The sequence below is a fragment of the Triturus cristatus genome, chromosome 7 (assembly GCF_964204655.1).
Source record: "Triturus cristatus chromosome 7, aTriCri1.1, whole genome shotgun sequence".
NCBI lineage: Eukaryota > Metazoa > Chordata > Amphibia > Caudata > Salamandridae > Triturus > Triturus cristatus.
In genome coordinates this window covers 1,521,686,810-1,521,705,818 of record NC_140590.1, presented here as the reverse complement: position 1 = coordinate 1,521,705,818, position 19,009 = coordinate 1,521,686,810, and the positions used below count along the sequence as shown (strand labels likewise).

General features: G+C 39.8%; 1 protein-coding gene across 1 annotated transcript in view; it reads right to left on the bottom strand.

Annotated features, from left to right (window-relative positions):
* The window catches only part of RAE1 (ribonucleic acid export 1), a 116,760-nt gene that overhangs the window by 12,536 nt on the left and 85,215 nt on the right, over nt 1-19,009 (bottom strand). Inside the window, exons 5-11 of the mRNA XM_085619282.1 lie at nt 14,480-14,566; nt 8,295-8,381; nt 8,076-8,147; nt 6,704-6,811; nt 6,405-6,511; nt 6,240-6,315; nt 4,184-4,378 (exon numbers count right to left, since the gene is read on the bottom strand). Of these exons, the coding sequence (XP_085475408.1) occupies nt 4,184-4,378; nt 6,240-6,315; nt 6,405-6,511; nt 6,704-6,811; nt 8,076-8,147; nt 8,295-8,381; nt 14,480-14,566 (732 nt within the window). The remainder of the gene's footprint in view (nt 1-4,183; nt 4,379-6,239; nt 6,316-6,404; nt 6,512-6,703; nt 6,812-8,075; nt 8,148-8,294; nt 8,382-14,479; nt 14,567-19,009) is intronic.

Here is a 19,009-nt window from a genome sequence, read left to right as displayed (position 1 = left end):
TAGGCCGGCCTGCCTGCCCTTTACCACCCTAGACAGTTTGGAGCCAAACCCAGGAAAATGGTAAGATTAGACAAAAGGGGAATCTCTCCCCAACATACTGGCACTAGAGATAAAAGTGACACCTCTCATCAGAACACTCCTGGACCTTTAGAAGATTCAGAAGAAGGGCTGCCCTGCAGTCTGAAGAAGGAAGAATGGACACTTATCTTGAACCCAGGCTCCCTATAATGGACTTCAAGGGCCAGTTGGCTGACCTGTTTGAGCTACATGGAAACAAGCTTACAGAGTGCCACCCTGAACAAGCTCTGCATCAACTGTACCTGTCTGAGTACTGATGCTGGCCTTTGCTGGAATAAGTCCTGATTCCCAAGAGGTGCCCCCCCCAGGACCTGGACCCTTGACTGGCATTAGTGTACTGATCCTAAAAAACGGGTGAAGATACAGAAGTTTAGGGCACTTCGGAACCACAAAGTGACCCCCTCATGCTAAGAATCGAGCGCCAGCGCAGACCGACAAAGCCAAGTTCAAGCAAGATCTGCTCTTTGAGCAGACAGATTGTATCGATGACCACTAACACAAGGCCTTTTACTACGCGCTGACAGCGGCAGCCCACAATAATGGGCTCTCCATGCTCCCACATCGACTGTCCACAACGCCCAACCTGCTCCTCACGCCGACATCATCACGGAACCCACCAACATGAACAGCAGGTCTTCCTGCGAACTTGAAAAAGTAACTCTTCAGCAGGATGAACCTGGTCCCTGTATCTAACCCGCAGAACATCGTGGTCAGCCTGAACTTGTGACATTTCCCCCGGGTCCAGCGAAGCAGATAACCTTGAGTGGCACTTTGTGCTTTTTCCAGCTATTTTCACCTAAAACTTTAAAAAGTCAAATCCCCAGTTCTACTAATTGGATTTTTGTTATCTTGGCGTCATTTCATTTACCACATTTTATCCTATTTCCTCTAAATTGGTTTGTGATTATTCTTGTCTTGAGGTTTTCACTCTATTACTGTTGGAGTGCTGCATAAATTCTTTACACTTTGCCTCGAAGCTAAGCCGGACTGCTTCATGGCAACCACCAGAAGGCTATGCATGAGGTTATCTAGTGACTTTTGAAGTTTACCTCAACAAGGATTGGGTTTATTATTTGACTGGGGCTTTCACACCCCTCAACTAATAACCCAATTTCTTACACCCAGAATGTGACAAAGCCTATTGGTATTAAACCAATTAATATGAAAGGGTATTCTGAATCAGTATTGGATATAAAAACAGGGAGACTTGTGTAAATGTGTATACGGCGAAGGATTATCATGTTTTTGGCACCCGCAAAAACTGACCTGGTTTTGAAAATTGATTATGGCATTCCTAAGGATGATAAGAGAGGCTGAGGAGTCTGGTGTCCTTGTGTAGGTTGTGAGCAGCTGGGAATGCTCAAGAGGTCTGCATGTAAAATAATTCTTTAGGAAGATATTGTCCCGTAAGTGAAGAAAGTGAGGAACGCTTACAAATGCTGGCAGAGGATTTCTGGAAGGAATTGTTGAGGTTAAGTGAGGAGGATATTCGAGAAGTAGAGGCTTCTGAGTGGCTAACAGAGGCTTTGGAATGTGGGGAAATGTGGAAACCATAGTTATTACGTTTTAGTTAAAAATCAGCACTTGTGGGAAGCCGAAGACTCTCAGGAGAGATGCTTTTTTTTACCTTTCACTTGTAATCTGAATATCATAAAGCAATAACCATGCAAGTGTATCACACATCTGGATAACATTCAGAATACCTGAATGAAAATTCAGGTTCAAATGTGTGCCTTTTCAACTAGCGTCTATGTCTACTGTGGTCCAAAGGGCAATTCATCAGCTCTTTAAGGGAGCCAAAAAGTTACTTATTTCCATGAAAATAGTACAATATATTAGGGAGTTGCTTCTGTTGATTAAAGGGGAATCAGAGAGACCCAAGTATATTAATATTTGGCTGACATTGGTGGCAGGTGTGGCAAAGCAAAATATTGCTAGACTGTGGGGAGCACCCCAGCCGATATTAGCGGCGGAGTGGGAAAACGATTTGGACTGTGCCAGCGAGCAGAGGAAACTGTGTACAAAAGTAGGGACTGCATGAAGAAGTGAGAGAAGGTCTGGTCGCAGTGGCGCAAGTGCAGAGGGAATTGAGGTGCCTACCAGTGTGTATTAAACATATGGAGGTATAATCATTTTTGCCTGTTTTATATTACGTAAAGTTGGAGCTTGAGCCATAAACTTGCGTAGCAGAACCTTGGGAGGCTTTTGGGGGTCGATGAAAGTACTCTACTTCCAACAAATATTACACAAATTTGAAAACTGTATTGCATGCATGATTAACTATGAAAAGGATGTATTCAACTTGAGCTTGTTTGATAAAAAAAGATTTACAAAAAAAAAAGAAAATAGTACAATATATTGTGCCACTAAAAAGAAGAAAATGCCACCTCACTCAAGGTATAAAGGGTTTTAGAGAACGGTGGTAATGCCAAGAAAAAAAGGGTAGATACTCAGCCCATCAATTGAAGAGGGATGGAGTTGGTCCCCAAAAAATCTAAGTAAAGGTAATTTTGTGGAATATTATTCCAAATGTATCAAGAGTTTGCAGTAAGATCCTGGTCTCTATGAATAGTGATAAAGTTGGAGTAGTTTGGCATAGAACATATGTGTGTGTGTAAATTAATGATACAGGTTTACACTAAGACTGTCACAGAAGTTTTAAAAGTTATTCATGAGAGATCTTTTGAAGGAGTTTGTGACTGAAAATTCTTGTTCAACTTGAAATAGCAGAAATTAGAGAGTTCTTGAAAAGAATAATTAAACATTTCCATACCTCTGTGTATTTCCCTAAGCGCTATGGTCTAGAGCAAAGGTGAATTAGGAAGTGGTAAATGGGGCTTTCTTGTTGCAGCACTTAGGAGGTGATTATTTTAAAGTAGACAATTAGGTAAGAGTCAGAGCACTGTTGATGAAAAAAGGTTTGTCCAGGTTTTCAAGACTGCTGCAGATGGTCAGGGCTGTTAATGATAATGTGCTGAACTGGTATGATGCGGTTCCTATCTCTACATGCATAGAGATAAAAACAAAGATGTGAGTGGAAGTGTGGTTCATGTAGATACTAGTGTAGAAGCTGGAAAAAAGCATGACACGATGTGTGAAAGTGTGGCTTTGTGAGTAACCAGAGTAGATTACGATTACGCTATCTCCTTGGATTTTTGTTTTATTTAGTCCTGTGGGAGATTTAAAAAATGGAGAAAAGTTGCATTACTAAAATATATCTCCTAGGATTCTTACTATTTAGAAGAAACAAAAACATGCTCTACGGTCTGATTCTTGCCCTAGACCATCTACATGCAAGATGCCGCATAGCTATGAGAGGAAAGGGTTCACTATTTAGTTGCAAAAGCCTTGAGCATCAGACATGAAAAATTGGGCTAATCTAGAAAGAAATATGGTGGACGAAGATCTTCTAGTCAAAGACCGAGAAGGAAATTTACACATGAAGTATGATTATCTGGAATGGTTTGATGAGCAAAATTGTTTTATACTTCTATGGACAACTTATGCTGATGCCAGTGTGAGTATTCACCATTATGTTCCTGTTTAAAGAAAAGTGCAGTAATGATATCAGTGGGTGGTGGTTAATGCTAACATTCACATGTACAGAGGTTGTATTTACTAAATGTATTTGTATGAAAAAACTGTATCTCTTTACTGTATAACTAGGAAAGCGTGAACGTAGGATGAAACTGGTTACGCATGTGGAGTAAAACTGCAATCACAGTATTAGAACCAGGCGTGTTATATTTATTTGTGTAACTGCCAGCAAAAAGATAATTTAAAGAATGTAAATGTTCCAAGCTCTTGCTATACTCATGCACTTGTTCTTTAGGTTTAGTGTGAGGGCTCCCCTTCATTTTGAAAGTGACTTTCATTTCACTCTTTCTCAAATGAACTACTGTGTACTTTCAGCCTCACAGATCTTCTTTAAAGCAGTTTTGGGTCCCCTTTTAGAGCTGTAAAGTCCACGGTTTACTGTTTTCAAAAAATTGTTCGGATGAAAGTTTTACAATAAACAAAGAAAGTAGGTCAGTGGTACTAACATGCAAGTGAGAACTTGAGATAACTGTAACAAAGTAGGTGAATAAGCAGCACTGTGTCGTACCTTGGACCAATCGTAGCTGGATGCATATGCAAATATGTTTCCATTATTATTAAAGGCGCAAGCAGATATGGGCTGATCTAATTGTTCAGATGTTTTCAGTTTTGTTCTTGCATCTTTATCCCAAAAGCTGAATCTTCCATCAGAGCCAACTGTTGCTAGTGTGCCATGGACAGGATGAAATGCAATACCATTCACCTGTGCAAGAAAACACAACAAATGATTCGAATAGAGCAACAAATTACGATCAAAAGAAGCAAGTTTAAAAAATAAAATTACATTTTGTGTACAATAAACGAGGGTAGCATCATGCCAGATAAGACGCTGAAGTATTTTAGTGTCTGGGGAATGGCAGTTATTTCATTCTCGGGGTGGTGTAAGGGATCAGCAGGGATGTGGTCCATCCGAATTACACATCAGCTCGTAAAATGATCAGAATAGTAAGTCACCTGTGGTCAGACTTCAAAGTGGTGTGCTTGTGGCAGCATTAGGTCCAGTATCATCCCCATTTTCAGTGTAGTGAGAGCACTGTATAATGAGGCCTACCAAATTGTACACATTTTAAGCAAAGAAAAAAAACTACTGTGCTTGTCACGATGAATATTCAAAGCACTCTGAAGGCAGGATTATTCTCGCCAATTTCCAGAAGCATCAAAAAGCATGTGTTGCCAGACAAGACTAGAAATTAAACACACACAACTCCTAATTAGAGATACAGAATGAAAAAGATTTAATTGCACATTTCAACACTATAACCTGTCGTCCCTTCTCTCTCTTGTGTAAGAACGTTTAAGACACCACCCAATTTATCCAAGTGGATAAAAGACTCAAAGCGTGCAATAAGAGCCAACCATACATATCTTAATAATAAATCACGTACACTTAATTCCACAACAATTAATTGGCCAGAGTGGAAATTTACAGGGATTCCAGTCAACAAGAGGAGTATCACCCTTCCTCAAACTAAAGATGGGCATCTCGAAGCACCGACCACTTACACGCAACCTGGAAATCCAAGGCCTATTTTTTTTTTTTTAAAGTCACCACTGGGCGTCGTGAAGTCTATGCTGCCCTCTTTAAACTCTTTGCCCTTTTCTGGACTGACTGTATGTGCATATATTTTAATGGTACACAGCATCAGTGACTTCCAAGGGGAGCACAACAAGTTTATCTGGTACCGGCATGCCAGGGAGGCAGAGGTAAGGCATTACGGAAGTAGCAGAACTTAGCCAGTGCCCACCATAGGAACATGCTATACCTTAAGACTATAATCGGACACTTTCAACATAGATATAGGAAACAGCAGTAAATCCTGCATCGATGAGAAGCAGGGCAAGTTTTCTGCATGCAGGTCTGGCAGAATGAGGTTGCCTGATGTCATTTTATTTCAGAAAGGTAAGAACCAGGAATCTGTGCCTGTGATAGCATAAGATAACTACTGGTTCCCATAGTACACTTTGGCGTTCAACTCTGGCTTCTCCTGATTGAGGCAAAGGTGGGTTGATGCAAGCAGTTTCACAAAAATACTTTCCTTGCAAATTTTAGTCCTCTGTCCATAAGCAGAGCAAATTTTCACTAATATGCTAAAGAGAGGCATCTTCACTGCCTTGATGAGATACTGCAAATTTACAGTTTAGATTCCGTACATTTGGTTTCAGTGCAGGGTACATCATGTTGCATCAGCAGTGGTAAGTTGATCACATTTTAATTTTTTTAACAGAGGAACTTGTGTACATCTCAAATGATTGGTTATAACGCCTGTTGTTGGCACTGTCAACATTTTTATTTTGCATTCTCTCCTTGATTGTGTAGAGATTTACCTTTTGTTGATTGGATTTGCATTGAAACAGTCACTTGAAGAAATACACAATCTGACCAAAATGCACTAATATTCTTCCAACAGCTGAACAAAAAGCAATTTATTTGCACATATAGGATTCTATCTTAGCATTCTTGTAAGGCGTAGTGATGTTAAAAATCTCAATTTTCTTGATTTAAAAAATTAAAATAAACATAACTTTTACACAAGTGAAACAAAATTATCCAGAGAAAAACTCACAGCATAGATGTCTTGAGGTGGTGCTGTATTAGCTCCATTTGAACGATGACATTTAAAAGTGAAGTTATCTTTCGTACTAAAAAGCAAACAGAGGATACCTTTAAATTCTTTTAAAATTTAGCAAAGCAAAAGGTGGCAAAAACAGAAGGGTTCACCCAGACTTACGGATTTGGCGGGTTGATGTACTGGATCGCCACTCTCCCTTCAATACTTCCCAAAGCAAATCCGGTGGGTTTATTCTGTTTGTCTTTAAATATGGCAATACAGCGATGCTGATAAGAAAAACAGGTAAGATAAGTTTGGAGAGGAATTTTACACCTTGACGATACAGATTGGTAATGATTTTATGCAGCAGATGACAAACTTTAGAGCCACACAATGCTTTGATGCGTGGAAAAGATCATAACATTTCTTTATTGAAGAGAGATTCTATTTGATGATTTTTAATTATAATAATTAGTTACCTGGTGTTTGAGAGGAGAATCTATCCTCCTGAATTCCGAGGGCTGGTTCTCTAGTTGGTAAACTATAAGACCTCTATCTGCAGTGGCGACAGCAGCCATGGGGTAAACCTACAACACAGCAAGTGAACTTCACATGGTCAGAATTAAATGCAATGCCTGGATCAGATACATCAAAGCATATTATGAACAGAACATGTTATTCTTTTCACAGTCCAAACAGTTTGTAATTCTTTAACTTCTTAGGGTTTTATGAGAGTTTTGGCTTCACTAGGAAGTTCAAACGTTAATTTTCTTGCAAAAATTGAGACATCAATTAATGCATAACAAACGGTCTCCAATTTTCTCAAGAGTCTAGTTCTGGCATGGTAACTCACCTCCAAAAAGAAGCCAACACTATTCTACAGAACAAGAATTAAAAACTTTCAGCTTCCCTTCTTTTTTAATTCTTTGAAAATATGCAGTCATTGAAGGGCAAAGAGACATGCGTGTTTAAAAAGCGCATTGCTAGAATTCAGTACGGGAGTATGTTCCCATGCATTAAAGTCAGATTTGATAATGACATCAAAAAGTGATCTTAATTCATTGCGAGCTGCATTAAGGTCCTTTTATTTTAACTCTACAGAGTTTATAATTATTCTACATGCGGGCTAGTGAGGGGGGCTCAATGGTGTTTCACAAGAATGGGATCAATGTGGTCATATTTCTTTACACCCTTCAACAGCCATTGTGTGTTTGATGCCCTTTAGGGGGGAGCGTAGGGGTAGGGGGGTTTCAGTGTGGAAACTGGTGTACCTTAGGCCACTGACAACACCCAGTGGCAGGAGTTTGAGGGTTTGACAGCACAACTGAAGTCGCTGTCTGGGAGGAACGGTTTCACTTTCAGCACCAGGTCATCTTAGTTTTCTTGGTGATGTGTTCCTTGAGGTGAGGTCAGTGTCTACAGTGAATCCAAGTGTTTGGCATTAGATATGTATATATTCTGCCAATGTATTTATTGTCACTCGTCCGTTTCCTATTGTATCCCAATTACGATTGTTTCTAATCTATTGAGAAGGTTGACTATGTAATTAATGTACCAATCGTGTGTAAATTGATGATTTCCACTATATACACTACAAATAAATAATTAAATAACCCCAATGCTACAAATGTGTGCAAAATGCAAGAACACTATTATGGCACCTCAAACTACGAAGAAATTAGTACTCCTAACATACAATAATGGGCACACCACTGTCCTCATGGACAGACACACAACTTCGTTAGAAAGCTGCATTTTCTATTATGCAATACAACTGAGTATTTATTTATTGTTTCAGTAATTCTTGTGTTTAAAGCTAGCTCCTTCATGCTGCTGATCTTATGAACTCACCACATCAGCGCAGTAACATCTTTCAGGCAGAGGCAATGACAACAACGGGTTCGGAGATCGTGTATCCCAAAACTAAAAAGAAAGCAGAATGCAACAAATTAAATAGCCTTAAAAACACTTCTTTTACTTGAGGGTAAGGTCATTATCAAAACCTCTTTAAAAAGATGTAGAATGAGGAACCAAAACAACAGAAAAGGCATTTTATTCCACAGAACATACCTTTAACGTCTTATCCCAGCTGCCTGTCATTATACAGGAGTAATTTGGGGCTTTTATCCAGTGGACAGTCTTGATAGGAGATTCATGCTAAAACAGAAACAAAAAACAAACATTTGCTTCTATGATTAGGCTTTGTAAACCTCTTGTTCCATTTTTAAATTGTGGGATGCCCAATATTCCGTGAATAAACAGACTATGGCTGTCACACTTAGCCGCTGGACTGTACAGGGCTTAAAGTCGTCTTGAACAGCAAACTTTTCAGGGAAAACTAAAGCTGCAAACGTTCGCAAACTGGAGTTGGAGATGAAACAGTAACTGGCATATTCGTGACAACAGCCCCACACAGAAAGCTTCAATCAGTTTCCGAGCTTCGGATATCGCCACCACAATAATCTTACTGCCTTTTAATGAAGATATTGTTCCTTTTCTTTGCTCCTTATATATACTCAGCGGAAGGCCATTCATAACATTTGAACCATGAATTTGAAATATATCTGACTCAATGCACAGTTTTCTAAGTGGTGGGAAATCATATCTGTAGTAGCATCTCTTTATTCGATTATTGAACAATAATCATAAAAGAACAGTAAAGAGCCACATCGTAAAATCTGCTAACATCCATACATAACAATATACAGTCATAACATACCCTAACCATCATAAAACAAGTTACAATAAGGAGCTAAAAAGGAGTCTAAAAATTCATTGTTACGCCAGCGAAGAGCACTTTTTAAAAATTCTTCCATGGAGGTACAGCCAGCTCATACATCATTCAGAGAAAATAAAATGCCTGTCTGTATTGCCGAAACTCATAAGCTTTGAGAATTGGTAATGGATATCTTCGTCGAAAAGGCTCATAATAGCAGCAAAAAAAAGTGCTTTAACTTTTGCAGAGAGAACTTATCACAGGGTCAAACATACACTTTTTGGGCTGTACTGCCCTGCTGGAAAGCAATGGTAACGGCAGATTGAGCCTAAATTGTTTAGGGGGGGACCAGTACCACACATTCCCCACTCGGGAGAGAGAAGGCTTGGGACCATCACTGGCTTTGGTGGCTAGATGCGCTCTCATGGTCGGTTTATCCAGTTGCCTTCGTCCCGTGTAGAAGAGGCAGATCTCATAAATGATTTCTTGACCTTAAAACGCTCAACCTTGCCTAGTTTATAAGGGGAGCAAAACAGATCGGGCCCGCCCAACGCTGCAGCAATGATCTTGATGTATCCCAGCCATGGGATCTTATGGTCAGTATCACAACCTAGGCAATCTAAGATCATCTCACGATTAAGGGACGTATGCTGGTTGCTCCAAACCGACATCCATAGCAGAAGGGGAGCGAGTTTTATATTTTCTTCCACATAAGGTAGGCTCAATTCCTCGAGGAGAAAAAAATGGAAGCTGCTTGGGCCAAGGCCAAGTAATCTACAAAAATGGCTCTCCTCCTGCTGCAATTTTGAGCAGTCCCGATAGCCCCATAAGGCTGCCCCATGGGTCAAAACTAGCAGACACTTAAGTCTATAGACCTCCAGCAAAGGCAGTACAGACTTGCCTCCTACTCTAACTGCCAGCCAAAGCAAAACCCCAACTAATCCATAAAACTATGTAATTGGCCTTGGCAATGTTCATTTCTAAATCTAAGTTGTCCATAAAAACAACAAAGGTGTCAGTAAGACCCCTAAGACCATTTGGTGTTCGGGAAAGGAGGATGGCGTCATCAGCGTAGAGTAAGCTTGGGATACAAGTCTATTTTACCTTGGGCATGGCCTTCTCCTGTGTTACTAAAAAAGAGTTCAAACCATTATTATATAAAAGAAATAAAATAGGAGCCAGGACACAGCCCTGGCGAACTCCCCTGAAAAGCCCAAAGGGAACTGTGCATTCCCCCTCTATTCCGTATCTTAAGGAAACGCTGACCCCATAGTGCAAAGCGTGGAAAAAACCCACCAAAGGTAAGGGTAGGCCAATATTAATTAAAATGAACCATAGCCTGGAGCAATTGAAATAATCAAATGCACTACTGAGGTTCATAAATGCTAGATAAGACTGGCCATTCTTTGCGATCATGTATTTCTCTATGATAAGGTGCAGATTTAAACATTGTTCCAGGGTTCCCAGGCCTACCTTGAAACCATTTTGAGCGGCACATACGGAACCATTTTGCTCCACCCAGCCCTCAATTCTGTGCAAAATAACATGCCCCACAATCTTCTTTTTTTTCTGTTTCTAATTTTTTTTTTGTCCTCATTCACCACCAATCTCGCTTCAAATACACACTCGAGCAGTCCGTACCCACACTCAACTAGCCGAGAGGTGTAGACGTTTGGAGATTAAGAAGGCCCGTCTACTGGCACATAAACTTGCTCGAGTGTCAAGTGAAGACCCCAACGGAGATAACTATTTTCAAACTCCAGGAGCTGGATGGCCTTTGTCTAAAAACTCCCAATTCTAAATTGGGAGTGTCAAACATGGCCCATAGAGTGTTATGGCAGCATAATCATAGGACCCCCCAAAAAAAAATGCCCCACAATCTTAACCACAGAACCTAAAAGCAAGATTGGCCTGTAGCAGTGAGGGCCCGGTCGATTACCTTTCTTGAATATAGGCACAATAGTAGCAGTCTGCGAGGAGTTAGGGACGCCAGAGGATGCTGTGGCATTTAAAACATTAGTAATTACGGGGACCCACAATTGAATGTTCTCCCAATCTGTGCCCGGTGACTTATTTGAGGGGCTAGCCAATATTGCGGCAGAAACTTCATTCCCACCCAAACCAGATCTACAGTGGGAAATGTGGTACATTATCCGCATCACCATCATGGGGCTACCCTCATATGAATAGAGAGTTGGACTGTCAGCAGTGTAGGCCAATGTAGGTCGCACAGGTATAATATTTCTCAATTTGTTTATTGCTTTATAATGCTCAACTTTTCGTGACCCCACCGCTTAGAAGTCACAATAAAAGTAAAACTTTTTTTCCAGACCAAGCAATGAAAAGGAGCATACAATTATACACAATTAATATGTGAAATACAATCAATATCTGCAAATCCATAAAATCCAAAAAGTATTGGACAAGGAGTCTTGAATTTTTCCCCCCAATTATTCTTTATTTTCAGTCATATGCGATATGCGCACATAAACCCAGCCAACGCGTTTTGTCCAAAAAGGATTTCCTCAGAGTTTGGTATATCTTTTGAAAATAGCTGATGCGTTGTTCTTCTGTTCCAAAGTTAATATTTTACTTTCAAGACTATTCTTTTAACTACCTCTGCTGCCACTCCAGTAAGAAGAATCATCAACGATTCCTTAACTACCGGAATATTTCCCGAAGAACTCAAAAAGTCATACATACGCCCTTTACTGAAGAAAACAAACTTGGACCCGCTGACCTGGACAACTACAGACCCATTAAAAATGGACCTTTCCTGGGCAAACTGAGAGAAAGAGCAGCTTTCGCCCAGATGTCACAATTCATTGAAGAGAATGACATACTTTCAGACTTCCAAACAGGTTTCCGTCCAGGAAGAGGCACAGAATCTGCCATCCTTGCCGTCTGGGATGACCTGAAGAACACAGTAGACCGCAACGGGGTTGCTGCGCTTCTCCTCTTGGACCTCTCGGCTGCCTTTGACACGGTTGACCATGACACTCTGAAACAAAGACTCTATGAAGCCGGCATAGAGGGGACTGCTCTAGACTGGATTGCGTCCTACCTTCGAAACAGAACTAATGTCATCCATACCCCACCTTTCTCATCCAAACCATACTCCACAAAAGCAGGGGTCCCTCAAGGCTCCATCATCTCGCCCATGCTTTTCAACATCTACATGCAGTCATTACCGGTACAATCAATCAATTTCACCTCACGTGCTATTACTATGCAGATGACACACAAATACTCCTACAACTGGAATGCTCCAAAGACATTAGAAACTCCCCAATTTTCAGTTGTCTCAGAGCCGTGGATCAGTGGATGACTTGGAGCCACCTCAAATTGAATGCTTCCAAAATGGGAATCCTCACATATGGCGATTGGAAACATTATGACCCGCTTGCCGGCTGGCCTGATGAACTGGGATCACCACCTAAAGTATTGAAGGAAGTAAGAAAGCTCGGAATGACCATGGACTCGGAGCTATCGATGAATGCCCAAGTGGATAAATTAGCAAGATCAAGCTTTGTCACTATAAAAACGCTGCGACAAATGTTCCCTCATTTGGGATTTCCACACAAGGTCCAAGCTACCATCTCCCTTGTTCTGTCCAAACTCGATTACACCAATAGCCTCTACCACGGATCACCTTTAACGACCATGAAAAGACTACAACGGATTCAGAACTCGGCTGCCAGACTACTCTTACATATCAAACCGCGAGACCACATCTCACCTGCCTTGAAAGCCCTGCATTGGTTACCGGTTGCCAGAAGATCCACATTCAAGCTGCTTTGTATCACCCACAAAGCAATACATGAAATGGAACTGCTCTTCATCAGGAATAAAATCACCAAACATATCCAACAAAGGAACCACCGCTCTAAAATGGCACCTCGCCTCAAAATCCCAAGATACAAGAAAAAAACATGGGTGGCACATCCTTCTCTGTTCAAGCAGCCAAACTATGGAATGCTTTACCCCCAAACATAAGATCCACGGACAGCCACCTTATCTTCAGAAAACTACTCAAGAATTGGCTCTTCCCCACATAAGCACCATACGCAAACAGAAATGTACAGCATATCCCTCTGTATACAATCATTTATTTTTTACTATAGATATATACCTATCTTCGTGTATTGCTTTGTATAAACATGTAGAATAATTATGTTAAAAAAAAAACTTAAAGTACAATAACACTTGAAAAACAGAGTTTATCTGGTGCATCTTTGGTCTACATGTACTTCTTCCATTGTGCATCTATGTACCTTCCATGTACTTGGATCTGTGTGTTTGTTACTTTCCTCTGGAAAAGCATATCCAATGCACTACCCTTATTCTCATCATGTACTTCTATCAATATTTGTAATCTACATATACCTACCTCCTTTATGCATTGATATACTTTCAATGTACTTATGGATCTATATATTTATCACTTTCTTCTAATTCAGCATATCCAATGCACTACCCTATTTCTCACCCTATACTTCTCTCAATATATCTTCTAACCCAACTTTGACTCATCTCAAACTTCTTTCTACTACTCTTTCCAATGCATTACCCTATTTCTCACCCTATACATTATCAATATATCCTCTACACCCACTCTCTCATTTATCACAAACCCCATAACACTACTATGACCCCCAAAATAACCCTTCTAGACTCTACCTTACTCTAGCCCTCCTTGCATCATCTGACACCTCTTTTACTATACCGATTCCCAAAACAAACCTTTCTAAACTCTTCCCTCTGACTCTTCCCCTCCACAACCCCTTTTTACTCATCCAAAAGCGTCCTCCTACTGCTATGACCTCCCCCCAAAAAAATCCTTCGCTCTCCTATATATAACAGACTAACATGTTCACTTCTCAAATGTCATATTCCACTACACTAATTCACCACTAATCCTTTATGGGTCCCAGAGTAGCGTGCTACTCGCCAAAAAAGCACTTCAACACCTCATCAGAGGTGAGCAAGCATTATATAAATCCAAATCTTTTTCCCTCTTCTATACCTCCACTACCTTTCTCTATCCAACTGAATAACACATCCACCACGCAAACTACTTTCATATTTCACTATACTAATTTTCAGCACTTATCCTTTATGGGTTCCGGAGTAGCGTGCTACTCGCCAATAAAGCTCTTCAACACCCCATCAGGGTAACAAGCGCTATATAAATGTAAACTTTTTCCTTTTCTACCCCTCCCCAACCCTCCTCAATCCAAATAACTAACAGATCCACCACTCAAATTACTATCATATTTCACTATACTAATTCAACACTAATCCTTTATGGGTCCCGGAGTAGTGTGCTACTCGCAGAAAAGCGATTTGACGCCTCGTCAGGGGAAGTAAGCGATATATAAATGCAATTACAATACAATTACAATAACAGAACACTTTTTCACACATATATTGTTAAATCGGAGATTATTTGCAGAATATGTCTTACTTTGCAATGTAAATCCTGAAGGAAAAAAAAATCATTAACAAAGTGCTATAAAAGGGCTACGCTAAACGGTACCTGTGCTACTTGTATAGCTTGATTACTGTTCAAATCCCACATTTTTGCGGTTTTATCACAGGAAGCTGTAAATACTTTGGTCCCATCCTGTAAATTAAAGAGAATTAAACATTTTGAATACAGTACATGGAGAGTAAATGGCAAAGGTGTATTAACATACTTGCAAACATCTGAAGGAGAAGCATGTTCATCAGAAGATGCTGAGAGTAAATGTACTTTACCACTAAGATTTTCATCTGAGTTCCCAGTTTTAGCCAAAATATACAAACCTAAAATTGTCTAAGATGCTTCTGAGCAGCCTCTACATCAATGCCTTAATTAACCAGAGTAAGGAAACAGGACTAATTTTGTGTTTCTCATGTTTTGAAAGATAATAAAGTACACAATATAACTCATCTGAAATGCTGACAAAATAAAAAAGTACTTCAGGGACCACAAAGATGGTGGGAGTAAATTAGCAAAAGCTGGACGAGTGGACACAAAATCAAGATAAAGCAGTAGCGATACGAGAAGGCAGCATCAAGGAGAGACCATGAAGACATGTACAACCAGGAAGAGACAGACAGTTGGAGCGACTAACACTGGAGAGACGTGCACTGGAAGACACTAGCCTTAGGAGACAAGGGAAAATGTGGGGCAGCAGAGAGTCAGAGTGACCAATTATGGAAGACAGAGACAAGCCCAGATTGGGAAATAAGGGGAGTCGAGAAAGAAATGGTATGACATCATACACTTGTGTGCAGGAAATCCCAAATACAAACACAAATACTCCACCCAGAACACCCACAGCTCAGAAAGATGTTACAGAAATACAAAGTAATAAAACACATTAATAGCATTAGAAAATGCATTGAAATCTGTACGATTTCCTAAAATTTGTGTTGACAAGTAGCTGTGAATGGGTCTAACTGTTCCCTCTTACAGACTGTCAGACCTACTAACAGATTGGCAAAGTACTTTGATGGAAATAAATGTTTGGTTTTAGCTAACAACAAAAGGAGCCTTAATAGAGGAATGCTCCCAGCAACATGTGTTTTAGGTGTTGCTCTCAATGAAAAATAAATTCTGGCCAAATTCCTAACAACATACATACCTTCCTATATAGAGTCTAAGAAGTGGAGGTGCACATTACTCATCACCAGTATCTGGTCCACTGAAATCACTGGAAATGCCACAAATATATGTCAAATACATGTCTTCTAAGAATCAGGTGTATGAGCATCAGACCTGGTCCTAGAGTGTCCCTGGTTGGTGATGCTCCCCTAAACCATTATCATAGATAATGTAAGGGATATAGATCGTTTATTATGTTACTTTGTGTAGAATTCCTCTGGTAGTGCGACTAGTGTGACATTGCCTTTACTAATAAAGGAATAAGAAATTCGAGAAATGTGGTTCTTATATTGAATCACGTATGTTACTTCTTGCTTTACGTTTTCGAAAACCCGTTGTCACACGTCTTTAGTTATTATTTTATTTTGTTTCTTTAGGAGACTTGGTCTACAATGCCCGTGGTTTTACTTATGATGATAGTTTATGACTGATACCGGTCTCTACGTTGGGATTTGGACATAAGGTATTTAATTTTAGATAGATATTGTTACTGCCAGTATTTAGAGATAACTTTACTCTTATGCACAGTTACGCGCACATGTTAACATTTCGCTTTTGATATATGCGACCTTATTAAGTAACCGTTTTTGGTTTATATTCCAAACTGATCATTTATTCTTGACGACTTCTGTCTGCTGCCTAGTTGTTTAATGCGTTTTTGCACGTCTATATTTTCTCCTTTTAACTATTTTAGATGCGAAATGTGTATGGCCATACTACTTTTTGCATCAATACTAGCTAGATGATACATGCCTTTTATAATAGGTTCTGATGAATCTATTGTTGGATATATGTGGCATTCGATTTACCTGAGCCTAACCGAGCTGTGTGTAGTTAGGTTCACGTTGAATATTTTGGTTAAGTAGACTGATCCTTCTTTTGTTTCACCTTTAGGGATATTGGATCATTGCGATTTTTTTCTTGATCTTGAGAGTATAGTTTCTAACAAAATTTGTGCAAGTGGTAAGTTTATATTAGTTTATTACGAGCACCAAGTGGTGTGGGGGTTTTGGTCTTAAATTATTCTATCTCTACACTTTTTCTCTTCACGGAGCCACTTAGTATAGGAGCACGTATGCATGGTATTGGTGATATTTGCTTCTTCTTTTGACTTTTTACTGTTGAGCCTTGCCTCCCCTTAAGATTGGTATTTAACAAAACATGTGCCTCTCTTATGGTTGAATTTATGACATTTCTATACTGTTTAGTATAATGCATTGTTCAAAAATGGTTAAGATAACAAGGCTGAAGGGACTTGTTGTATGATATATACAAGTGCTTGGTGTTACATATTGTAATATGACTGCTTTGTGTTTGTTTTAGCCCTAATGAAGTCTATGGCTTAATGCCGCATAGAAGAAACACATGCTGGCATGTTTTGTGACTTGGACAACATATGTTAAGAAGATTGACAAATGGATACATAACCATGGAATAAAATAGGAAGAAACAATTACGGACTAAAAGTCGAATGTTTATATCTGCTTTGATTTTAGTGTTTTTGCTCAGGCTGTTGTTAAATCAGAATTCTGGGGGTCCATTGCTATTCCCTAAAAAGCAGGAGCTAATACTGCCATTGTCACCCACAGATGATGTGTGCAATGGACATCTGGAGGTACATAGATCTCTGCAGTTGTTATCTGTAGTGGGTAGAGGGGTCTAAGGAATAGGCTGTTTATTGAAGTTTGTTGCTCAGAGTTCTTTCGAGTTTCACCACAGCACACAAAAGAAGCTGCAGGAAAGAAATAATTAGGTAAGCGCTAAAAGGTGGGAAATGCTAGAGTCAAGGGGGCAGGATAGCAGGCATCACAGTAAGGAGACACAAGTGAGCTAGTGCATTCATTGTAGTTCAACACAGGTACTAAGTAGGAGTGGACGTGTAAGGTAGACGACAAACGAAAATGGTGTTCTTTCAGATTTTACCAGGAAACTCTTGCATAGTAGTTACACTGGTACCTCATTCAATCCTCCCTCCCCACCCCCCTTGAAATATCCCGATGCTATTCTAACACTTCTCAAATTGCTCCTGGCTTTCTCTCTCTCTCAAGTGGTTCTGGGAATATGCATTTGTGATCTTGATCCAAGTCAACATTATGAATAAGAATAAGGGACTCAAGGGACAGAGTATAAGAGTGAAAAGATCTGGCGGGGCAGCGTAAGGCAATAGTTGCAGGCATAAGCCTGAATACCAAAAACAGAGATGAAAAATGGGTAGGTTCCTGTTTGCCACCATAAGTGTTCTTAACCTGCTTGAAACCTTCGGGTGAAAGACCAGTCAACTCTAAGTCATTGATCATGTCTCCGTAATCTACCACATCAATCACAAATACACATCCGTAGGAAATTCGCCTTTCTGTGGCAATATGGATTTTTATCTATGTCTGATCTAACTGGTAGACAGGAACTTGAATCAAAGACAAAAGCCATTTAATGGTTGCAAACCTCCTAGCAGTCATAATGATCAGACACAGAGACAAATGTCCAAACAACAATCAACCACAAACTTAAACTGAGTGCCCACTTCAAAACTAAAACAAGTGTATTAAAGGTGTTTGATGGGTTCCAACCTCTCACTCTGTATAACAAAGTATAGTATACGAAGTAGCTCATTACATTTCAAAGACCAGGAAATTCAAAGGGCCAATGCTCTTTTCTGGGGATGACTTAGTTTTGATACCCAGACGCCATTAAGAGCATAGTGAATAGAATTGTCCCAGAATGAACAAAAAAGGTACCATATCAAGGGTTTTGTCCACTCAATGGCAACAATCGACAACAGTCTACTAGAGAAGGTGGGTGCCTGAAACCTTCACATATAGCCTTACATTTTTCTGATGAAGCTGGGTGGGTTTTTTGTGAGGTGACCCAATGTGTCCTTGTTCGAACTAAGATGACGAGCACACAGTCTAATTTTACAATGTTTTTATCTTTGTCTGTCTTCCTCAAAAGGATCTTATGAACTTAAGATAATCAATAAATAACATAAGAAAAATCAAATCACCAGTATTATCCATAGCCAAGCAACATCTACCCCACTAGAAGTATTCCTAAGTGACATTTTGTTTTACTGAAAAGCTAATACATTAATTGACAGCATTACAATTCATCATGAGCAACTATGCTATCTTCTTCCAGCTGTAAATAAGGCCCATCCCAACCTCTTCAAAGCATAAGATATAGTCAACCACAAAAACGTCTTTAACAACTTTCAAGGTTTTATGGTGATGGAGCAAAAGCCCTTCAATGGTCCAGCTCATTCCTGTCTGACCCGTTTCACTATGTAAGACAGACAGCAACCATATCCACATCAATTACCACCAAATGCGGCTTCCAATAAGGTTCAGCACCCTTGATAATCACTTTCCATAGATAACTAACATGGTTTACCACATGAATGTAAGTTGTACATCAAGGCAG